Source organism: Gordionus sp. m RMFG-2023, chromosome 1, assembly GCF_954871325.1.
Source record: "Gordionus sp. m RMFG-2023 chromosome 1, tfGorSpeb1-WG-v2, whole genome shotgun sequence".
In the NCBI taxonomy this organism is placed as follows: Eukaryota; Metazoa; Nematomorpha; class Gordioida; order Chordodea; family Parachordodidae; genus Gordionus; species Gordionus sp. m RMFG-2023.
The window spans coordinates 22,781,036-22,800,304 of record NC_088775.1 but is presented as its reverse complement, the minus strand read 5'-3'; the positions used below and the strand labels follow the sequence as shown (position 1 = coordinate 22,800,304).

Here is a 19,269-nt window from a genome sequence, read left to right as displayed (position 1 = left end):
ATAAAGGTATATTTAAATTGATTTAGAAAATTTATGTAATTTGATTTAGAAATAACAAAATCCTCAAATGACGATGGTAATGGTATTCACTTTTATAATATCTTTTATTCCCCTTATTGACATATTTTTATATCAATTAAAAGAAAGATTTATTAGTCATAATTTTATTTTAAAAAGTTTTTATTTTCTTCTGCCGGTTGAGTCTGAATTGTTGATTACACATGAAACTCGAGAGGATATTAAGAAAATCTCAGAGTTTTATTCTGATGATTTATCAGGATCGTATGATAAGTTACTTTGTGATGTCTAATTTTGGTATAAAAATCTCGACAGAATAGAGTACTCTTTGAGACCTAAAAATGCTTTGCAGGCTCTTTCCATGTGTAATTGCACTTTAGATTCCCTGCCAAATATCAAAACATTACTTTTTATTTTAGCTACTTTACCGATTAGTACCTGCACCAATGAAAGGTCTTTTTCAACTTTGAAAAGGTTAAAAACCTATTTAAGAAATAGCACCGGTGAAAACTGTTTAAATGGATTAGCCCTTTTAAATATTTATAAGGGATTATTCTAGATAAAAATTTGATTCTAGATGAATTAGCCAAATCTCAGAGAAAAGTAGACCTCTCTTTATAAATTCAAATCTATGATTATCATATTTTCTTAGTCATAAAATTTTTATATGCAAAACTTAATTATAATGAATTATTAGTCATAATATTTATGTATTTTTAATAAAAGTATTGCTTTTGCAATAAGAAATATTTATAGATTATTTTGTATTAATTATAATTGTTAAATTATATTTTTTAAAATACCACACAAGAATTACTTATATTTTATTGAATTATATATTTTTTAAATATAGTTATTTACAAAAAATTTTTAATATAATAATCTACATAAAAATTTCTATATTTTGAAATTTATTTTATTGTATATTATCATTAAAATAAATGCATAGTTAAATAAAGAGATTTTATTTATACTAAAGTATTTTAATAATAAATAAAATCTATATCTAAAATTTAAAAAAGAATTATTTTTAACACTCAATCAGGTATATTGAGTGATCTTAAAAAATGTAAGGTTCGGGGAGCAAATTTTTTTCTTTCTAAACTATATGGATTAATTTACAATTGACTAAACATAGATTAAATTTTTAGAATAATGTTTTCAGTGTTTAGTCGCTTATTAATCATAAATTTAGCCAAAATTGTTACTAATATTTTTTTTATTCATGCTTGTTACTATAGTGTAGACACTAATAAAGCACATAATATTGCCAAAATTTAAAAGTAGAGTTTAGGGGCTTCGCTCCCCCAAAAAATTTAACCCCCCCCCCATGGATAAATCCTGGCTACGCCACTGACTGCTCCCAGTCGTATCAAAGTACTCCTTTCCGTTTATGAGTTCATAAGCTTCTTGCATGTCATCCATTCTATCATATCGTATCATAATTATAGTCTTAGATTTATGTAATGTATAAGAAAAATCCTTTTATTATTGTCAAAAAATCTTTTTATAATTGTTTCCATAGGTAATGTAATTAATGATTAATAAGTACGCTGCCACCATGTAATTTTCATAGAAGGCAGGTAAAGAAAAAGTAAAAAAATTATTTTATTTTATTTAATTTATCTTTATTTTTATTACTATTACTACTGAAGATATTGAAAATTTTACAACTATATATATTATTATTTTAATACTATTTACATATATACAATATACAATTTGTTTTAAGGTTATTTTAAGACAAGTTACAATTTACAATTTGTTTTAAGGTTACTTTAAAAAGAGTTATTTTAACGTTTTACATATACAAACACGATATCTTTTTTTTAAAGGTCGCACAAAATATATTTCACAAAAAGAAAAAAAGTCATTAAATAAATTTAAAAAGAAAGAAAATATAAATTTTTTATATTCTAATTAGCATTTCCTTCTTTTTTTAAATCTTTTTTTTCCTCAGTTTCTGCCAGTCATTCGTCTCTCAATTTCTCCATTAGTCACTTGTTCAGATTGTTTGTTTGACCATTTGATTCTTGATTATCGAACATCTTTTATGAAACATCGTTGGTTGAACGTCGTTGGTTGAACATTGCCAGTAGATTTGCTGTTCGTATTGATCATCCCATTTCTCTTTCAAAATTATATATTTTTTTTTTACAAATTTTTTTATTTATTTATAACAATCATTTTCTATGTCGTAGGTCATAATCTCGCTTTTGAACTTGACTTTGAATTTTAAACTTGAACTTGTTCACTTTGGCAGATAATTATTACGCTACAAATTATACTGGAACATGGCGAAGCTAGACGAAAGAGGATTATGGAAAATGATGTTTATATAATTCTAAAAAGACGTAAGAGGTGATTAAAATATAAAATTAAAAATTAATATAATAAAATTTTAATGATGAAATATTTAAAATATGAATAAACCTATATAAGACAATAATGATAAAATAAAATTCATAGATTAATTAGAAGATTATTTAGATAGTAAAAAAAATTTAAGGATGATGAAATACGATGAGCACGATAAAGGGATAAAGTCGCACGTACACAGATATCAGTGGAAACCGAGATACGATAATTATGAAGATTCGAGACATACAAATAATTATGAACCAAGATATCGAAACAATTATAATCCTAGAGTTTATGATAATAATAGGGGGTATAATGGGCCAGGACCCTATAATAATTTTACAAGATTTAACAATAAAAATAATTATAACTACAATAACTATAGATTTAATAATAATGATAATTACAAATATAATGAAAATAATTATAGATATTATAGACATCAGAACGAATCGAGATACATACGTAGATACAATAATAATCAGAACAATAATCAGTCATACAACAACAGATTTGACGTAAATAGAATGGATGATGATGACAAGGAAAATGATGATTACAAAGTTACGATATACCTTAATGATTTACTAATAGTCATGCAGATCAACACCGGGTCGCGGTATTCACTATTGTCGATTAATATTGCTAGAAAGATAGGAATTAAAGTCTTGAATAAATCGGATACGAAACTGACTGGCTATGATGGGAAAAGAATAGAGGTGCTAGGAATCGTTAAAATAAAAGTGAGATATGAAGACAAAACTCAAAACTTAGATGCTTTTATAGTCCAAAATGACAAGATTGCAATTCTGGGAAGGACGTGGATAAAAGGAAACATAATTAATAAAATTGTAAATATAATCGAGGAAAATAGAAAAGTAGATAGTAAAAATTATGAAGGTACATATTACAATAAAAAGCATGAAAATTATAATTATAAATATCATAATAATAAAAACTTGAATAAAATTGTATGTAAATTAATACCAAATGTCAAAAAAGAAATAAATTCTTATAAATTAGAAGAAATAAATCATATGATAACAAGTGAAGAAATAATAGTTATTAAAAACAATAATGAAATAAAAATTGAAGAAAATAATAAAATAAAAAATTTTATAATTAATAAAAAATTTATAAAGAAATTTAAAACAAATATTAAGGTGATTAAATATCGTGATGTTGAAAGAGAGATTAAGAGAAGAGTACGTAATGGAGATCATATGTTGAAAATGGAAGGAGAAAGAGAAATTTTGTTATAAAGAATAAGTTGAAGAGTAATTATGATATAAAAAAAGTGTTTAAATTGAAAAATAAAGGAGTAAAATTTAAAAATAAAAATAATTAAATAATAAATAAAAAATTATAATATAAAATAAAACAATTCCAAATATTCTATTATTCTATATTCCAAATTATGATTCTTATTCTTATGAATGATTCTGATAAATTATTTATTCCATTATCATTTCAATTATTCCAAAAATATTTTATTTCGAAAAAATTATTAATAATATAATATTACAAAAATTACACATTGCCTGATTTAACCCGGCAATGTATACTTTGCCGAAATAACAAAATTACCCTGCCTACCACTACCTCACATTGCTGAAAAAATTCCGGCAATGTATACATTGCCGGAATTTTCACATTGCCGCTAACATATATATATATATAATTTTGAAAGAGAAATGGGATGATCAATACGAACAGCAAATCTACTAGCACTGTTCAACCAACGACGTTTCAACAATGATGTTCAACCAACGATGTTTCATAAAAGATGTTGATAATCAAGAATCAAATGGTCAAACAAACAATCTGAACAAGTGACTAATGGAGAAATTGATAGACGAATGACTGGAAGAAACTGAGGAAAAAGGAGATTTAAAAAAAGTGGGAAATGTTGATTAGAATAAAAAAAATTTATATTTTCTTTCTTTTTAAATTTATTTAATGACCTTTTTTCTTTTTGTGAAATATATTTTGTGCGACCTTTTAAAAAAGATATCGTATTTGTATGTGTAAAACGTTAAAACAACTTTTCTTAAAGTAACCTTAAAATAAATTGTAAATTGTAACTTTTCTTAAAGTAACCTTAAAACAAATTATAAATTGTATATATGTAAATAGTATTAAAATAATAATATATATAGTTGTAAAATTTCCAATATCTTGAGTAGTAATAGTAATAAAAATAAAGATAAATTAAATAAAAGATTTCAAATAAATTTTTAACTTTTTCTTTACCTGCCTTCTATGAAAATAACAATTATCATCTAAGGCAGGTAAAGAAAAAGTAAAAAATTTATTTGAAATCTTTCCTTTCCTTTAATTTATCTTTATTTTTAATTTTATTACTACTGAAGATATTGAAAATTTTACAACTATATATATTACAGGGTTTCCCATCCAAAAAAGGAAAAGTCCCAATCAAAAAAGGAAAAGGTTCAATCAAAAAAGGAAAAGTCCCAAAGGTTAAGGAAAAGTCCAATCAAAAAAGGAAAAGGGTCAAACAAAAAAGGAAAAGGTTCAATCAAAAAAGGAAAAGTGTCAAACAAAAAAGGAAAATGTCCAATCAAAAAAGGAAAAGTTTCAATCGAAAAAGGAAAATTCCCAAAAGAAAAGGAAAAGGGTCAATCAAAAAAGGAAAATCGTAATTTTTTTTAAAAATATATAAACTTTTCAATTTTTCTTAAATTTAAATATTTTTGTCATTCCTTCTTATTTTATTTCTAACTTTTTGCGATTTCTTTATTTTATTTGTATCTTTTCTTACTATATCTTTTCTCAATTTTTTTTCTTCTCATTTTTGATAATTCTTTTAAGTATATTTAATTTTCACTAAATTTTTGGCAGACAACTTTTTTATTATAATTTTTTACATATGAAATTATTTAATTACAATTACGATATATATTTAATATAGTACGAAACAAAAATTTATATTAATCATTAATAATTTCTCCCCTTCTACATTTTGGCATATATGTCTACATATTTCTAAAATAATTTTTTGCATTTTCTTCAGATATTCCTCTTTCTCCATGTTCTATATAACGAATTAATTCTTCCTCGTTACTAGGATTTTTATTTCTGACAAAATCCTTCCATTGAAAAAACACATTCTCAAAAGGATTAAGATACGGACTGTAGGGTGGTAAATATTTCAATGTATGTCCTTTTCTTTCGATCGATTCCCTAATTGAATGATTGAGATGAAATGGAACATTATCCATCACAAAAATCATATTAATCATGTTAGATTCTTCAAAATGATTTAATATTTCATTTATAAAGTTGCTAAAATATATAGCATTGCAAGGGCCATCAAGAACTTCGAATCAAAATATTCCTGCAATTGTGAGAGCCGCAATGATAGTGTAATTTATTGTCTTTATTCCTTGAACATTAATTGCCTTTTTATTTATTTGGGAATATCCATATTATCGCCTCAATGATATTGAAAACCCGCTCTCATCGATAAATATAAATTTTTCCTTCATATATGATACATCTACAAACCAATTCGCGTATTCTTTGCGAATCTCTATATTGCCCCCCCCCCACCCTCAGACCAAGTCATACCCATCCAGACCAAGAATGAAGACTTTCAGTCAAACCACAAAAATGAGAAGAAAAAAAATTGAGAAAAGATATAGTGAGAAAAGATACAAATAAAATAAAGAAATCGCAAAAAGTTAGAAATAAAATAAGAAGGAATGACAAAAATAAATAAATTTAAGAAAAATTGAAAAGTTTATATATTTTTTTAAAAGAATTACGATTTTCCTTTTTTGAATGGGAATTTTCCTTTTTTGATTGACCCTTTTCCTTTTCTTTTGGGAATTTTCCTTTTTCGATTGACACTTTTCCTTTTTTGATTGGACGTTTTCCTTTTTTGTTTGACACTTTTCCTTTTTTGATTGAACCTTTTCCTTTTTTGTTTGACACTTTTCCTTTTTTGATTGGACTTTTTCCTTAACCTTTGGGACTTTTCCTTTTTTGATTGACAATTTTCCTTTTTTGATTGAACTTTTTCCTTTTTTGATTGAACCTTTTCCTTTTTTGGATAGGAAACCCTGTATTATTTTAATACTATTTACATATATACAATTTACAATTTGTTTTAAAGTTACTTTAAGAAAAGTTATTTTAACGTTTTACATATACGAATACGATATCTTTTTTTAAAGGTCGCACAAAATATATTTCACAAAAAGAAAAAAAGGTCATTTAAATAAATTTAAAAAGAAAGAAAAATATTTTTTTATATTCTAATTAACATTTCCCTCTTTTTTTAAATCTCTTTTTTCCTCAGTTTCTTCCAGTCATTCGTCTCTCAATTTCTCCATATGTCACTTGTTCATATTGTTTGTTTGACCATTTGATTCTTGAATATCGAACATCTTTTATGAAACATCGTTGGTTGAACGTCGTTGGTTGAACATTGCTAGTAGATTTGCTGCTCGTATTGATCATCCCATTTCTCTTTCAAAATTTTATATATATATATTATTATTTTTTTTACAAAATTTTTATTTATTTATAACAATCATTTTCTATGTCGTAGGTCATATTCTCGCTTTTAAACTTGACTTTGAATTTATGAATTTTGAACTGACTTTGAATTTTCGAATTTTGTTGAACTTGAACTTAAACTTGTTCACTTCTTCCCCCTCTAAATTTTTCCATTTCTTTGTAGTAGAATTTTCATTTGATATTTTATTCGTTGTCTAACCTCAGTCATATCTTTTTCATTGGTTTGTTAGTAGCATGATCATCCCCACATTAGCTTGTTCATCTCGTAATTTATTATCATTTAGTTATCAATGTTTGTAAATATATATTATGATCAATATATCTCAAATAAAATAATTTTGGAATAATTGACATGATAATAGAATAAATAATTTATCAGAATCATTCATAAGAATAAGAATCATAATCATAATTTGGAATAATTGACATGATAATGGAATAAATAATTTATCAGAATCATTCATAAGAATAAGAATCATAATTTGGAATAATTGACATGATAATGGAATAAATAATTTATCAGAATCATACATAAGAATATCATAATTTGGAATATAGAATAATAGAATATTTTTAATTGTCTCATTTTATATTATAATTTTTTATTTATTATTTTTATTTTTAAATTTTACTCCTTTATTTTTCAAATAAACAATTTTTTTATATCATAATTTCTCTTCAACTTGTTCTTTATAAAAAAATTTCTCTTTCTCCTTCCATTTACAACATACGATCTCCATATCGTACTCTTAATCTCTTTTTCAACATCACGATATTTAATCACCTTAATGTTTGTTTTAATTTTCTTTATTTCCAAAGTTTTTTTAAATTTTTTTATAAATTATAAAAATTTTTATTTTATTATTTTCTCTAATTTTTATTTCATTATTGTTTTTCATCACTATTGTTTCATCAATTATTATCATATGATTTATTTCTTTTAATTTATAAGAATTTATTTCTTTTTTAACATTTGGTATTAATTTACATAATTCAATTTTATTCAAGTTTTTATTATCTTTAAAATTTTTATTAGGATAACATATATTATATGATCTAGTTTTTCCATTTATCTCTTTTACCTCTTTATAATCACAAAAATATTTTAATACAGATATTGCTTCTTCATAACTTGAAGCTCCATATATCGGTAACATTGTGTCCATAAGCAAATATAAGTCATCTGCTAAATTAAATGTTAAACTCAAAACATCTTTACTCTCATGGTTTGTTAAATAATTTTCTAATTCATCAATGGATTTTGTTTTATTCTTATTGTCCCAAATAGGTTTTTTCATATTTTAAATATTTTATTATTAAAATTTTATTATATTTATTTTTAATTTTATATTTTAATCATCTCTTACGTGTTTTTAGAATTATATTAGCATCATTTTCCATAATCCTCTTTCTTCTAGCTTCACCATGTTCCAGTATTTATAATCATGTCTAAATTTTTTTTTTTAATACATATTTCAATTTGTAGCGTAATAATTATCTGCCACCATGTTATTTTCTGGGAAGGCAGGTAAAGAAAAAGTAAAAAATATATTTGAAATCTTTCCTTTAATTTATCTTTATTTTTTTTTTATTACTACTGAAGATATTATAAATTTTTATATTCTAATCAACAATTACAGACCTATGTTTTTCATAAAAGTGATAATTCATAAAGCATGGTTTTTAATTTAACAACTCCCTAGAATTATAAATAGTTGTTTATTTTCTAATTTGTCCATTAATAAGAGGGGAATTTTTGATTCATCCACCATCAAATTAAGAAGAAAATTCTAATTCTTTGTCAATCTTGATGATCTTATACAGCTAGTAATCATATAAATGCAAATGTATACTTATGCATAAAAATTACCTTATTAAAAGATATATAATCGTATAAAATTCAAATATTTATTAGATTGTGGGATTGGATTTTGTCTTAAGGGTTTTCGATAATAGAAGGCATAAAGCACTCCTTAATAAATTGTTCTACAGAGTTTTGAGTAAATTTGCATCTTCTCATAACATGGATCCATTCTTCAATAAGATCTTTATTGTAAGATAATATATTTGATAATTTAAACATTGATACTGTTGAAATCGAAATCCTAACCCTCTGATGAAATGGCTAGGCTATATTTCTTAATTTGATAGAATTCCATTTATTTATAATTTATCTAAATCTGAGCCATCTTGACCTTGAGTATACAATGTGAAATATTTATTAAAACAAAATCATCTGTAACATAAATTACCAAATCTTTAACATCTTCTGATGAGGTATCTTGGGTACTATATAAAATCATCACTATTAAAAATCTTTATATATGAAAGGCGTGCCACAGTCACAGTGTCACAATATATAATATATATTTAAAAAATCGCAAATTTTGAAAAGCGTCTTTGGCCTAATCGGCAAGAGCGTCGCTTACAAATCTGATTGCTTTGGGATCTAACCCAGGGTTGCCAGGTCAAAATTTTTAAATTGCGGGAGAGATTTGGTATTATGCGGTAGAAATATGGAAATTGCGGTAGAAATATAAAAATTGCTAAAATAAATTTTTTTGCGGGCCCGGGATTTTAATTAACTTAATTATCCGCCTATTATTTTTTATAATTAGTTTATATAATACAAAGTCTGTAACTATTTTTAAATAAAATAACATCTTGATTAATTAAAATATATTAATTAAAAAAAAACCAATGATCTTTTTTATATATAAAAGAATGTAAACAAGAAAAAATTTTATATAAAAAAAAACGATTTTAATTTTTTAAAAATATATTTTATGCGAATGTCCCGCAAAACGACCGCAATTGGAAATTTACGTGTGTGTGTATAACATTATAGGGATAGGCGCTTAATTATCACGTATCACGTTTAAATACATAATAAAATATTCCAAAAATAAGAAATAATACAGATGCAACTACAGTTTCGGTAATTGTAATTACTTATCTTGTATTACATAATTCACAGGGATACTTATCATTACAATGTTAGTAGAATCTTTTTCCCATAATATTTAACGAACTCTAATATATATAAAAACTATAATTGTAGAACAAAAATGAGCAAGGCTATCATCGATGTTTTAGGACCTAAATCCAGGAGGTCAATTCTTGACGATTTGAAAGATCGGCATACATATGATGCATCTAATAAGGGAAATTTTAAAATATCTCCCTTGATCCTCCGCTATTTCAACAAAATTAAAGTCGTTTCAATAAAACTATTAAATTTTTTCCTCTCAAATAGTGAAAAATTCAAAGACATAGCTAACCATATAATGGTAAATATAACAGATTCGAGATTATCAATAAATGCATGTTAGCTTTCTATGCCTCAGTGAATTTGGTAAAAACAGTGTGTATTTACAGAATCAAGTCAGCACAATGTTGGTTGCGATATGTTCCTAATACCCGCCATCGATAGAATTTTAAAATTTTATAAACCTTTAAAAAAATATTTCTTAAGTAAAGATTATAAAAGCTGTCCTAACATTTAAAAAATTTTTTTCAATAATAAATGGCAGAGGTATATTTAGGAATGTTTTCACATGTATGAAATCTAATACATGCTGTTAATGTGTAGTTGCAATCAGAAGAATCTTAATAAAGATTCATAAAATTATGCTGAAGATGTGTTCATCTTTACAGTTAATAATTGATAATAAATTTTATGGCGCCATTGCTAAAACTTAATTATATTTTATTTGAGATTTAAATAATAGAACTAAATGTTTACCATCGTTATTGAGACATTTATAAAATTCCTGGCATGACATATTATGTATTTGTTTAACCATTAGCTCGGCCTCTAATGTTTTTAAAGCAATCCGATTTCCCTCCTTTTTCCAGGCAGTCCTCATCAGTCTAAAAATGCGCTCGGATGAGGCATTAGAATGAGGTAAGGAGAAGACATACTCGCATATTTTTCCCAAGCATGGGGATTTATCGTTATTACGCAAAAATTCTACCCATTTCTCCTCTGCTTTAAGACCATCTAACTTTAAGTATTTTGGCGAATCATAAAAAATAGAGAGAATTACAATCTCCTCAAAAAAGGCAACAATGTCTTTCGGCATTTTTATTATATTTATTAAATTATAAAAACCATCAATTGATGGTTTCTGTTTCAAGGTCATAATATTTATACATTTGTAAATAGAGTTATTAAAATCAAATTTCGATTGTAAATATTCTAAAATTGTCTAATGAAAATATTGCATCATTTAAAAATGTATTAATTAGAGTATTATTTGAACATTTTAATATAATATTTTTAGCAATAGCGCCATAAAATTTATTATCAATTTTTAACTGTAGAGATGAGCAGAGCTGTAGCATGATTTTGTGAATCTTTTTTAATAAGGAATATTCTGATTGCAACTGAATATTAACTGAATGAAGTAGATTTCCTACATGTGAAACGAATCCCAAATATTCTTCTGATTTTTCAGAATTTTAGGACAGCTTTTAAAATCTCTATTTAATAAGTATTTTTTAAGGGTGTTACCACTAGGGATGTAAGACAGGGAAATTTCCCCTATAGTTTCCCCAATTTTTATAATAGGTTTTTTTGCCTAAATCAACATGATTTTTATAATATTAACAGTTTCTCAATTTTGAAAATTATCTTATGATAAAATAAATACGATTTTTATTTTTATAAAATCATTTTTTCCTCGTGGTTCATATCATAAATTATAATTGTGTTTTGTTTTTGAATTATGTCAATTTCCCTATTTACATTTGCAAAATTTTAGAAGATACTTGTTAAAATTAAATAGCTAGTCTGAAAAGTATATTTATATTATAAATAAATACCAATGAAATTTATAAATAATATATGAAATTTTAAGTTATGTTAATAGAGAATATTTATAGTAATTGAAAATTTTTAGTATTAATTAATGTATTTACAGTCATCTTAGACAGTGAGTTTAAGAGGATTGAACATATAGTCAATGAAAAATTAAGCAAAAGTAAAAATTTGACTCTAATTTATGATGAATGAACAAATATAAGAGGGAAATCCATTATCAACTTTATTCTAGCAACCCCCCTGTCCCATTTTTTATAAATCGATTCACACAGGATCTAACATGCACACTGGTGAATATATATCAAACAAATTTATTAAAGTAATTGAAGAAGTAGGAATTTTAAAAATCAACACCATAATAACTGACAATGCAAGCAATATGAAAAAAGCAAGGGCCCTTGTAAAACTGAAATACCCAACTATTGAATGCATTGGATGTGCCGCTCATGGATTAAATCTACTTGTAAAGGACATAGCAAATAAGATATTATCCATTCAAATTTTAGTCACAAAAGCTAAAAATATTTAAAATCTAACAATATTCTTTTATCAACGTTAAAAGAAAAACAACTAAGAAATAATAATAAAATTGTTTCCCTAAAGTTGCCTAACCCAACTCGTTGGGCAGGTATAGTTTTGATGATAAATAGCTTGTTAAAAAATAAAGATATTTTACAGGAAATGGCTATTCTTGATATATTTACTGATCGAGATAAGAGACTTACTCTTCTTGATAATGATGGGTTTTTAAATGATCTAATGCAACTATATAATTTTATTAAAGTCATATTTACGCAAATAGAGATAGTGGAAGGAGATAAAGCCAATTTATCTGATGTCCCTCAAGCATTTATTCATATCAGGGAGACATTTAACGCTTATAAAACAATATCAAATATATTGTCGCAGAGCGAGATTTTAGAAATAGAGCAGTTTATCAAAAGCCAAAAAATTTTTTGTTGTCGGGACATTCATTATGCTGCTCATATATTTGACCCAAGGTTTTGTGGATTTAATTTAAGAGACAATGAAGTTGCAAAGGGGTTGGATATTATTAACCGATTTTCTGGATATCTAGATTTAAAAATTGCAAGAGTAGTAGGAAACCTATCCAAATATCGTGCAAGGGAAGATTTTTTTTAATATAGCAAGTCTTTGGCAAGGCGCATCATTTACAGATCCAGTGAGTTGGTGGAAAGGTTAAATACTTTTATATTTCTGTAAACAATAACTTAACTCTTTTTCTAATCTTAAAATTGTGTTATTCAATATTTTATTAGGTCTATGTTGCAATCAATACATATCGACCCTAGCCATACAAATTTTATCAATACCACCAACAAGTGCAGCATCCGAAAGAATATGGTCCTCCTTTGGAAATATTCATTCTAAATCTAGAAATAGATTAAAAAATGACAAAGTTCGCAAATTAGTTTATATAAGTCTACATTTTATGGGAAAGGAAATTTCAGAAAATGACAAATTGCTGGATTCCAGAATTTCAAGCTCTGATCTGGAATCATTTTCATCTTCAAACGAAGATAATTAACTATTCAAAATTAATTGTTTAAATATTATTTAGTCTATATATAATATTTCAAATAAAACATGTAAAGTAATTGCAAATTAGTTGAAAATAATTTATATTTGTTTAATTATATGTTTATAATCTATATATTTTCAATAAAACATAAAAAAAATCAATATTGACCTGTAAAGTATTATAAAAAAGATAGTTTCCCGTTTTTTCCCTATTTTCCCATTATTTCCCGTTTTTTCCCTAAATTTCTAAAGGAAATTTCCCCGAAATATAGTTTCCCGGGAAATTTACATCCCTAGTTACCACTGCTTATATAGGATTGTAATTTATTTGTCGAAGCTAGTGGGAGAGACTTAATGCAAATAAGGAACCTAGTATTAAATAAAATTAATATATAAATATTTAATAATTTCGGTTAATAATCTTACGAATGTTATAATTCCTTATATGTGTAATCAACTTGTCGAAGGTTGTAGTAGAGACCGTAACAACTTTAATTTCTTCAATTTAAAATAACAACTCTAATTTTCTTCAATACAAAAAAAACTAAGTACTGATTTTATTAAAAATTATTCCATTTATAAACATCTTTTTAATATTTAAAAATTACAAGTATAATGAAAATTCATAAAAAAATAATGAAAATTACAAGAATTCATAAACATGATTAAAATTACCAGTCTATAAAAAAAATAATTTCCTTGACTACATATTCAAATTAATATTTAACCCTCGTCGATTTATAATAAAAATTACAAATATTTAAATTACAAGTATGTATTCAAATACACGAATACAACAAAGGGATTGTAAAATTTTAAAATTATATCGATGGCAGGTATTAATGACAACCACCTGATAGGTATATATCGCAACAACTCACACCATTCCAAGTAAGACCACTTCACCAACTCTTTTAATTTATTAACTCTTTTAGTTGATGAACTAAATTCGTTAAAACATTTCATCACAATTATTTCGACATCCACAGATAGTACATTCATTGCCTTCTTGTAAGAATTATGTAGTATATGGCATATACAGCCAATTGGTATTAATTCATTATTGTGCTGCCTCAATTCGGTAACTTTGGTTTTTGCCAAAATTCACAGAGGCATTATAAGCGCAGAAAGCTGACATGCAAATCATTGATAACCCTAAATCAGCTATATTTACCATTATGTGGCTAGCTACATTGTTGGAATTTTCACTATCCGAGGAAAAATTTTTAACAGTTTTATTGAAATGTTCTTATTCTTATTGAAATAGAGAAGGATCGCGGGAAATGTTTTAATATTTCCCTAATTAGATGCATCTGTTAGAATTGCTAATGGATGCCCATCTTTCAAATCGTCTAGAATTGATCTCTAGGATTAAGGTAATACTTGTGATAGCCTTTCTCATTTTTGTCCTGCACAATTAAGGTTTGCACTTATATTGGAGTCGTTAAATATCATGAGAAAAAGATTCGACCCACATTGTGATGATATAGCTTGAATGTTGAACTACATGGTAGATGTATACGATTTCCGCAAATGTAGTTGCATTTGTATTATTTACTATTTTTGAGAATATTTTTGTATTGCAATCGATGTAGATTTACTCCACTGTACTGACTTATATGAATGAAATATTTATTCTTGGATAAAAATAAAACAGGATAGAAAAATATTTTCAAACTGACATGTTTTTTGAATAAATATTTAAAATTTATTTTAAAAATGAAAAATAATCAATTAATGTCTCTCAAAATTATTATTTATATATTAAAAACGTTAAAATACTATGCGGGAGAAATTAAAAAATTGCGGTAGATTTTTGCGGGAGAAAGATGTCTGCGTGTAAACTAAAAAATTGCAGGCGTCTCCCGCTGATGGGGGGAGACATGGCAACCCTGGTCACAATACGGAAAAATGTTATGTTTCAGTTAAAATAAAAGAAAATGTACAAAAGGTAAGGTGTTCAAATTGTGGAAGAACAGGACATACCTTGGATAAATGCATTAGAAGAGAACAAACAGGTATCAATGCGTTTCCAACGGTAGCGTTTCCACTAGTTAAAAATGGATTACCAGGAACGAATATTAAAAATGAATATAATAATGTAATACCTAAAGAAACGAAAAATAAAGAAATAATGCTCAAGTAATCACTTGTTTCCGATGTAGAAATATTGGACATTATGCGCGAGATTGTCCTATAGTATGACTGTATGATAGTGAAAAAACAACATTTGGGGTTATTACATCGAAAAACCCATTAAATCAAAGAAAGAATTAATACCGAAAAATACATTAAATTCTAAAAATGAATTGGGATTCAAAATAAAGAAAGAGGTAAGTAATAATGATTTAGTTATTATGAAAAATAAGGTAAATGAGCCGCCCAAGTTAAACGTTCAAATTTGTAATATACCAATTTTAGTAAAAAAAAAATAGTAATTATGATGAATGTCCGCGTGTGAAAATTAATGTGGAAAATAAAGAAATTACAATGTTATTGGATACAGGAGCTACTATATCGGTCATGGAATGTAAGGAATTTTATAAATTATGGCCTAATAAGCAACTAATAAATGATAGTAAAACAATTAAATGGAACGGAAATTGTAGTTTTGGGAAGGGTAAATTTACCAGTATTAATTAAAGCACAGTGTATTTTTTGGATCTTTGGATACTAAGGAAGAAATTGGTGTTATTATGGGGTGGGCTTGGATATCAAAATTTGGGTTAGAGAATAATTTTTGAGATATGTTTCAAGTAAAAAACAAAGTTAATGAAAATATTGAAATACCGAAAATGTCCTTAGAGGAGTTAGATATTAGAAATATAGAAAATAAATTGGTAAAAAATATGGTTTCAGAAAATATTGGAATTGAAAATTTGATAAATAATAATCAGGAAATAAGAAAAATTCATAATTCGGAATTATTGTTTCAAAAACTGAGAATGATTATAAAAATTTAGAAATTGAAAAGGAAATAAGGAGAAATCAAATTAGAATGTAATGAGCGAAATGTACGGGATGGAGAAATCGTTTGTGTGGAAAATAAAGTTCAGATATATGATAAAATTGAAAATTTAGTAGATAATATTTTGGAAATTACGGAAAATGTAAAAGCAATAAGTGGGGAAACTAATCAGGGTGTTCCTGAAATTGTAAATATTAAATGTGACGAAAATTATATTAATGAAATGGATAAAATTTTGGATTTGAAAATCGATAATGTTTTGGAAGCTAATGTTGAGGATTTTAAGTTGGAAATTCACAATAAGGTATTTGAAGAAGAATCCAAGTTAGAAAATAGTTATATAAAATGTGATGAAATGTATAAAGAATCAAATTTGAAGCAGGAAAAATTGTCTGTATCACTAAAATTCCCGGCGAAATTTGTAAGAAAAAAAAATGGAAAACGAAGATTTGTTAAAGGAAAAAGGGTCACATGAAAATTTGTAAAAATTATGAAATACGGTGATAAATTTAGGGGTTAAATATGAAAAAATTTTTGAGGAAAAATTAGGATGTTTGGTGGATTATGAAGTAGATATACGTTTAAAAGAGGGATATATACCACAGTATTGTGCAGTTCGCAGAGTACCTTTCGAATGGAGGGCCGAAATGAAAAATGAATTAAATAATTGGTTACGAGATGGAATTATTTGCCCTTTTGGATATAGTGAATGGGCAACACCATTGGTTCCGGTGCGGAAGGCCAATGGAAAGTTGAGAATTTGTGCGGATTTTCGTGTTACTCTAAATCCATGGGTAGTTGAAATAAAATACCCGTTACCAAGAATTGAGGAAATTTTAGCGAATTTAAGAGGGGCAAAATATTTTTATAAAATAGATTTTTCATGTGCATATTTACAATTACCTATGAAAGAATGTACAAGGAGATTGTTGACAATAACAACGTTTTAAGGATTATTTACTTTTTGTCGGTTACCGTTTGGGTTAAGTATTACAGCCTCGATTTTTCAGCGCACTATGGCGGTAGTTTTTCAGGGTTTGGAAGGAATTTTTTATTATATGGATGATGTTTTAGTGACGGGAGTAACGGTTGAGCAACACAATCAGAGATTGGAGGAAGTTTTCATAAGAATCAGAGATAAGGCTTTAAAAGCAAGTCGTGAAAAGAGTGTTATAGGAGTAACTGAAGTTACATATTTGGGACATAAAATAAATGGGACCGAAATAAGGTCCTTAGATAAAAACTTAATGAGTATTGCGAATATGAATAAACCTACTACGAAAACGGAGGTAAAATCATTTTTGGGTATGGTAAATTATTATCATCGTTTTATAGAGGATTTTGCTAAATTGGCTGAAATTATATGAATTATTAAATAAAAATGTACATTTTGAATGGAAAAATGAACAAGAATTGGCGTTTATAGCATTGAAATTGAAAGTGGGAAAGGAACCCATTTTGATATGTTTTAATAATGAATTAGAAGTAATTTTAGCGGTCGACGCATCCAATAAAGGTGTGGATGGAGCATTGTTACATTTAATGGATGGAATTGAGAGGCCTGTATTGTTTTTTCGAGAGTATTTCGGAATGTAGAAACACGGTATTCGGTGATTGAACAAGAGGCATTAGCTGTTTTTCGGTCTTAAAAAATGTCAAAATTATTTAATTGGTAGGAAATTTGTGGTATACACGGATCATAAACCGTTGATTTATTTATTCAAGAAGGACAATAGAGAATTGATGATATCACCTAGACTTCAACGGTGGTTATTATTAGTGGGAAGTTATGATTTGGAATTAAGGTATAGGCAAGGAAAAAAAAATCATTTACCAGATATTTTGTCGAGATTGGGAGTTGGTGAAGAGACAGATGAGGAACTGTCAGGTCAAGATAGGAAAGGTGAAGCGGCCTTAATTTGTACTTTAACTTGTGGTTTAAGGGGCGGTCCCACCACATGGGAGGATATTAGAAATTATACGTTAAAAGATAAGAAAATGAAATTATTAAAATTGCAAATAATGGGGAAAGAGCCATGGGATGTCGGTGAGGTCAAATTTCAAATGTAATTAAACTGAGTTAACTGTGGTAGACGGTTGCATTATGGGTGAGAATAGAGCAGTTATACCGAGTCAACTGAGAGACAAAGTTCTGAAAATATTATACGCGGGACATCAAGGGATTTCGCGAATGAAAGAGTGGGGAAGGGAATATGTTTGGTGGCTTGGAATGAATGGGGAAAGTGGGAAAAAATTGTGAAGTCTGTAATGCATGGGCAAACATGCCGTGTCGGGATAAGAAAAGTGTTTGATCGAAAGTAAATAGAGCTTGGGAAAGAGTGCAAATGGATTTTTTTGAGTGTAATGATAAAAAATTTATTTTAAGTGTAGATGCTTTTTCAAAGTGGATTGAATTTGAAGAGGTACATGGTTTAACTACTGGAATTGTTATTAAACATTTGAAGAAATTATGGTCTAGATTCGGCATTCCGAAGTGGGTGGTTTCAGATGGTGGTCTGGGGTTCGTGTGTGAAATTTTCGGGAGTTTTTGTTTGAGAAATAATATGCAACATATGCTGGCACCATCGTATCACCCTAGTTCTAACGGAAAGGCAGAAAGATTGGTGCAGTTGTTAAGTGTTAGTTGAGAAAGGCCAAGGAAGGCAAAGAAGAAATTTGGATTGCTTATTTATATTATAATAATGGGGTATAGGAAGGGATGGTAAATCTCCTTCAAAAAAAATGTTGGGAAGGAAAACTAATACTTTTTTAGATATGTTGAAACCTATTTCGAGAATGTTAGAAATTGAAAATATATAAATATAGTTAATCAAATGGTCAGGATTAGGATTTATGGGAGTGGTAAAAAATGAGAAAAGGGGATAATTATAGAAAATTTTGGTAATAATTTGTGTAAAATAAGATTGGAAGATATGACGGAAGTGCGTCGCCATAGAGATCGGTTAAAATGTCATGAATTTAGTTGATAGGTAAATACGCTGGGTTAAAT

At 26.8% G+C, this 19,269-nt stretch overlaps 1 protein-coding gene and 1 long non-coding RNA gene across 2 annotated transcripts; both read left to right on the top strand.

Moving 5' to 3' along the window:
- Positions 1-2,528: 2,528 nt before the first annotated feature.
- LOC135923125 (probable serine/threonine-protein kinase clkA) lies at positions 2,529-6,765 on the top strand. Its single transcript, XM_065457713.1, has 2 exons — positions 2,529-3,279; positions 6,704-6,765. The coding sequence occupies exons 1-2, from the start codon at positions 2,529-2,531 to the stop codon at positions 6,763-6,765; spliced, it is 813 nt and encodes a 270-aa protein (XP_065313785.1).
- Positions 6,766-11,629: 4,864 nt separating this feature from the next.
- On the top strand, positions 11,630-13,366 carry LOC135931732 (uncharacterized). The gene is made up of 3 exons (XR_010573138.1): positions 11,630-11,726; positions 11,982-12,948; positions 13,030-13,366. It is a non-coding gene; the product is annotated as an uncharacterized LOC135931732 (long non-coding RNA).
- Positions 13,367-19,269: the final 5,903 nt, after the last annotated feature.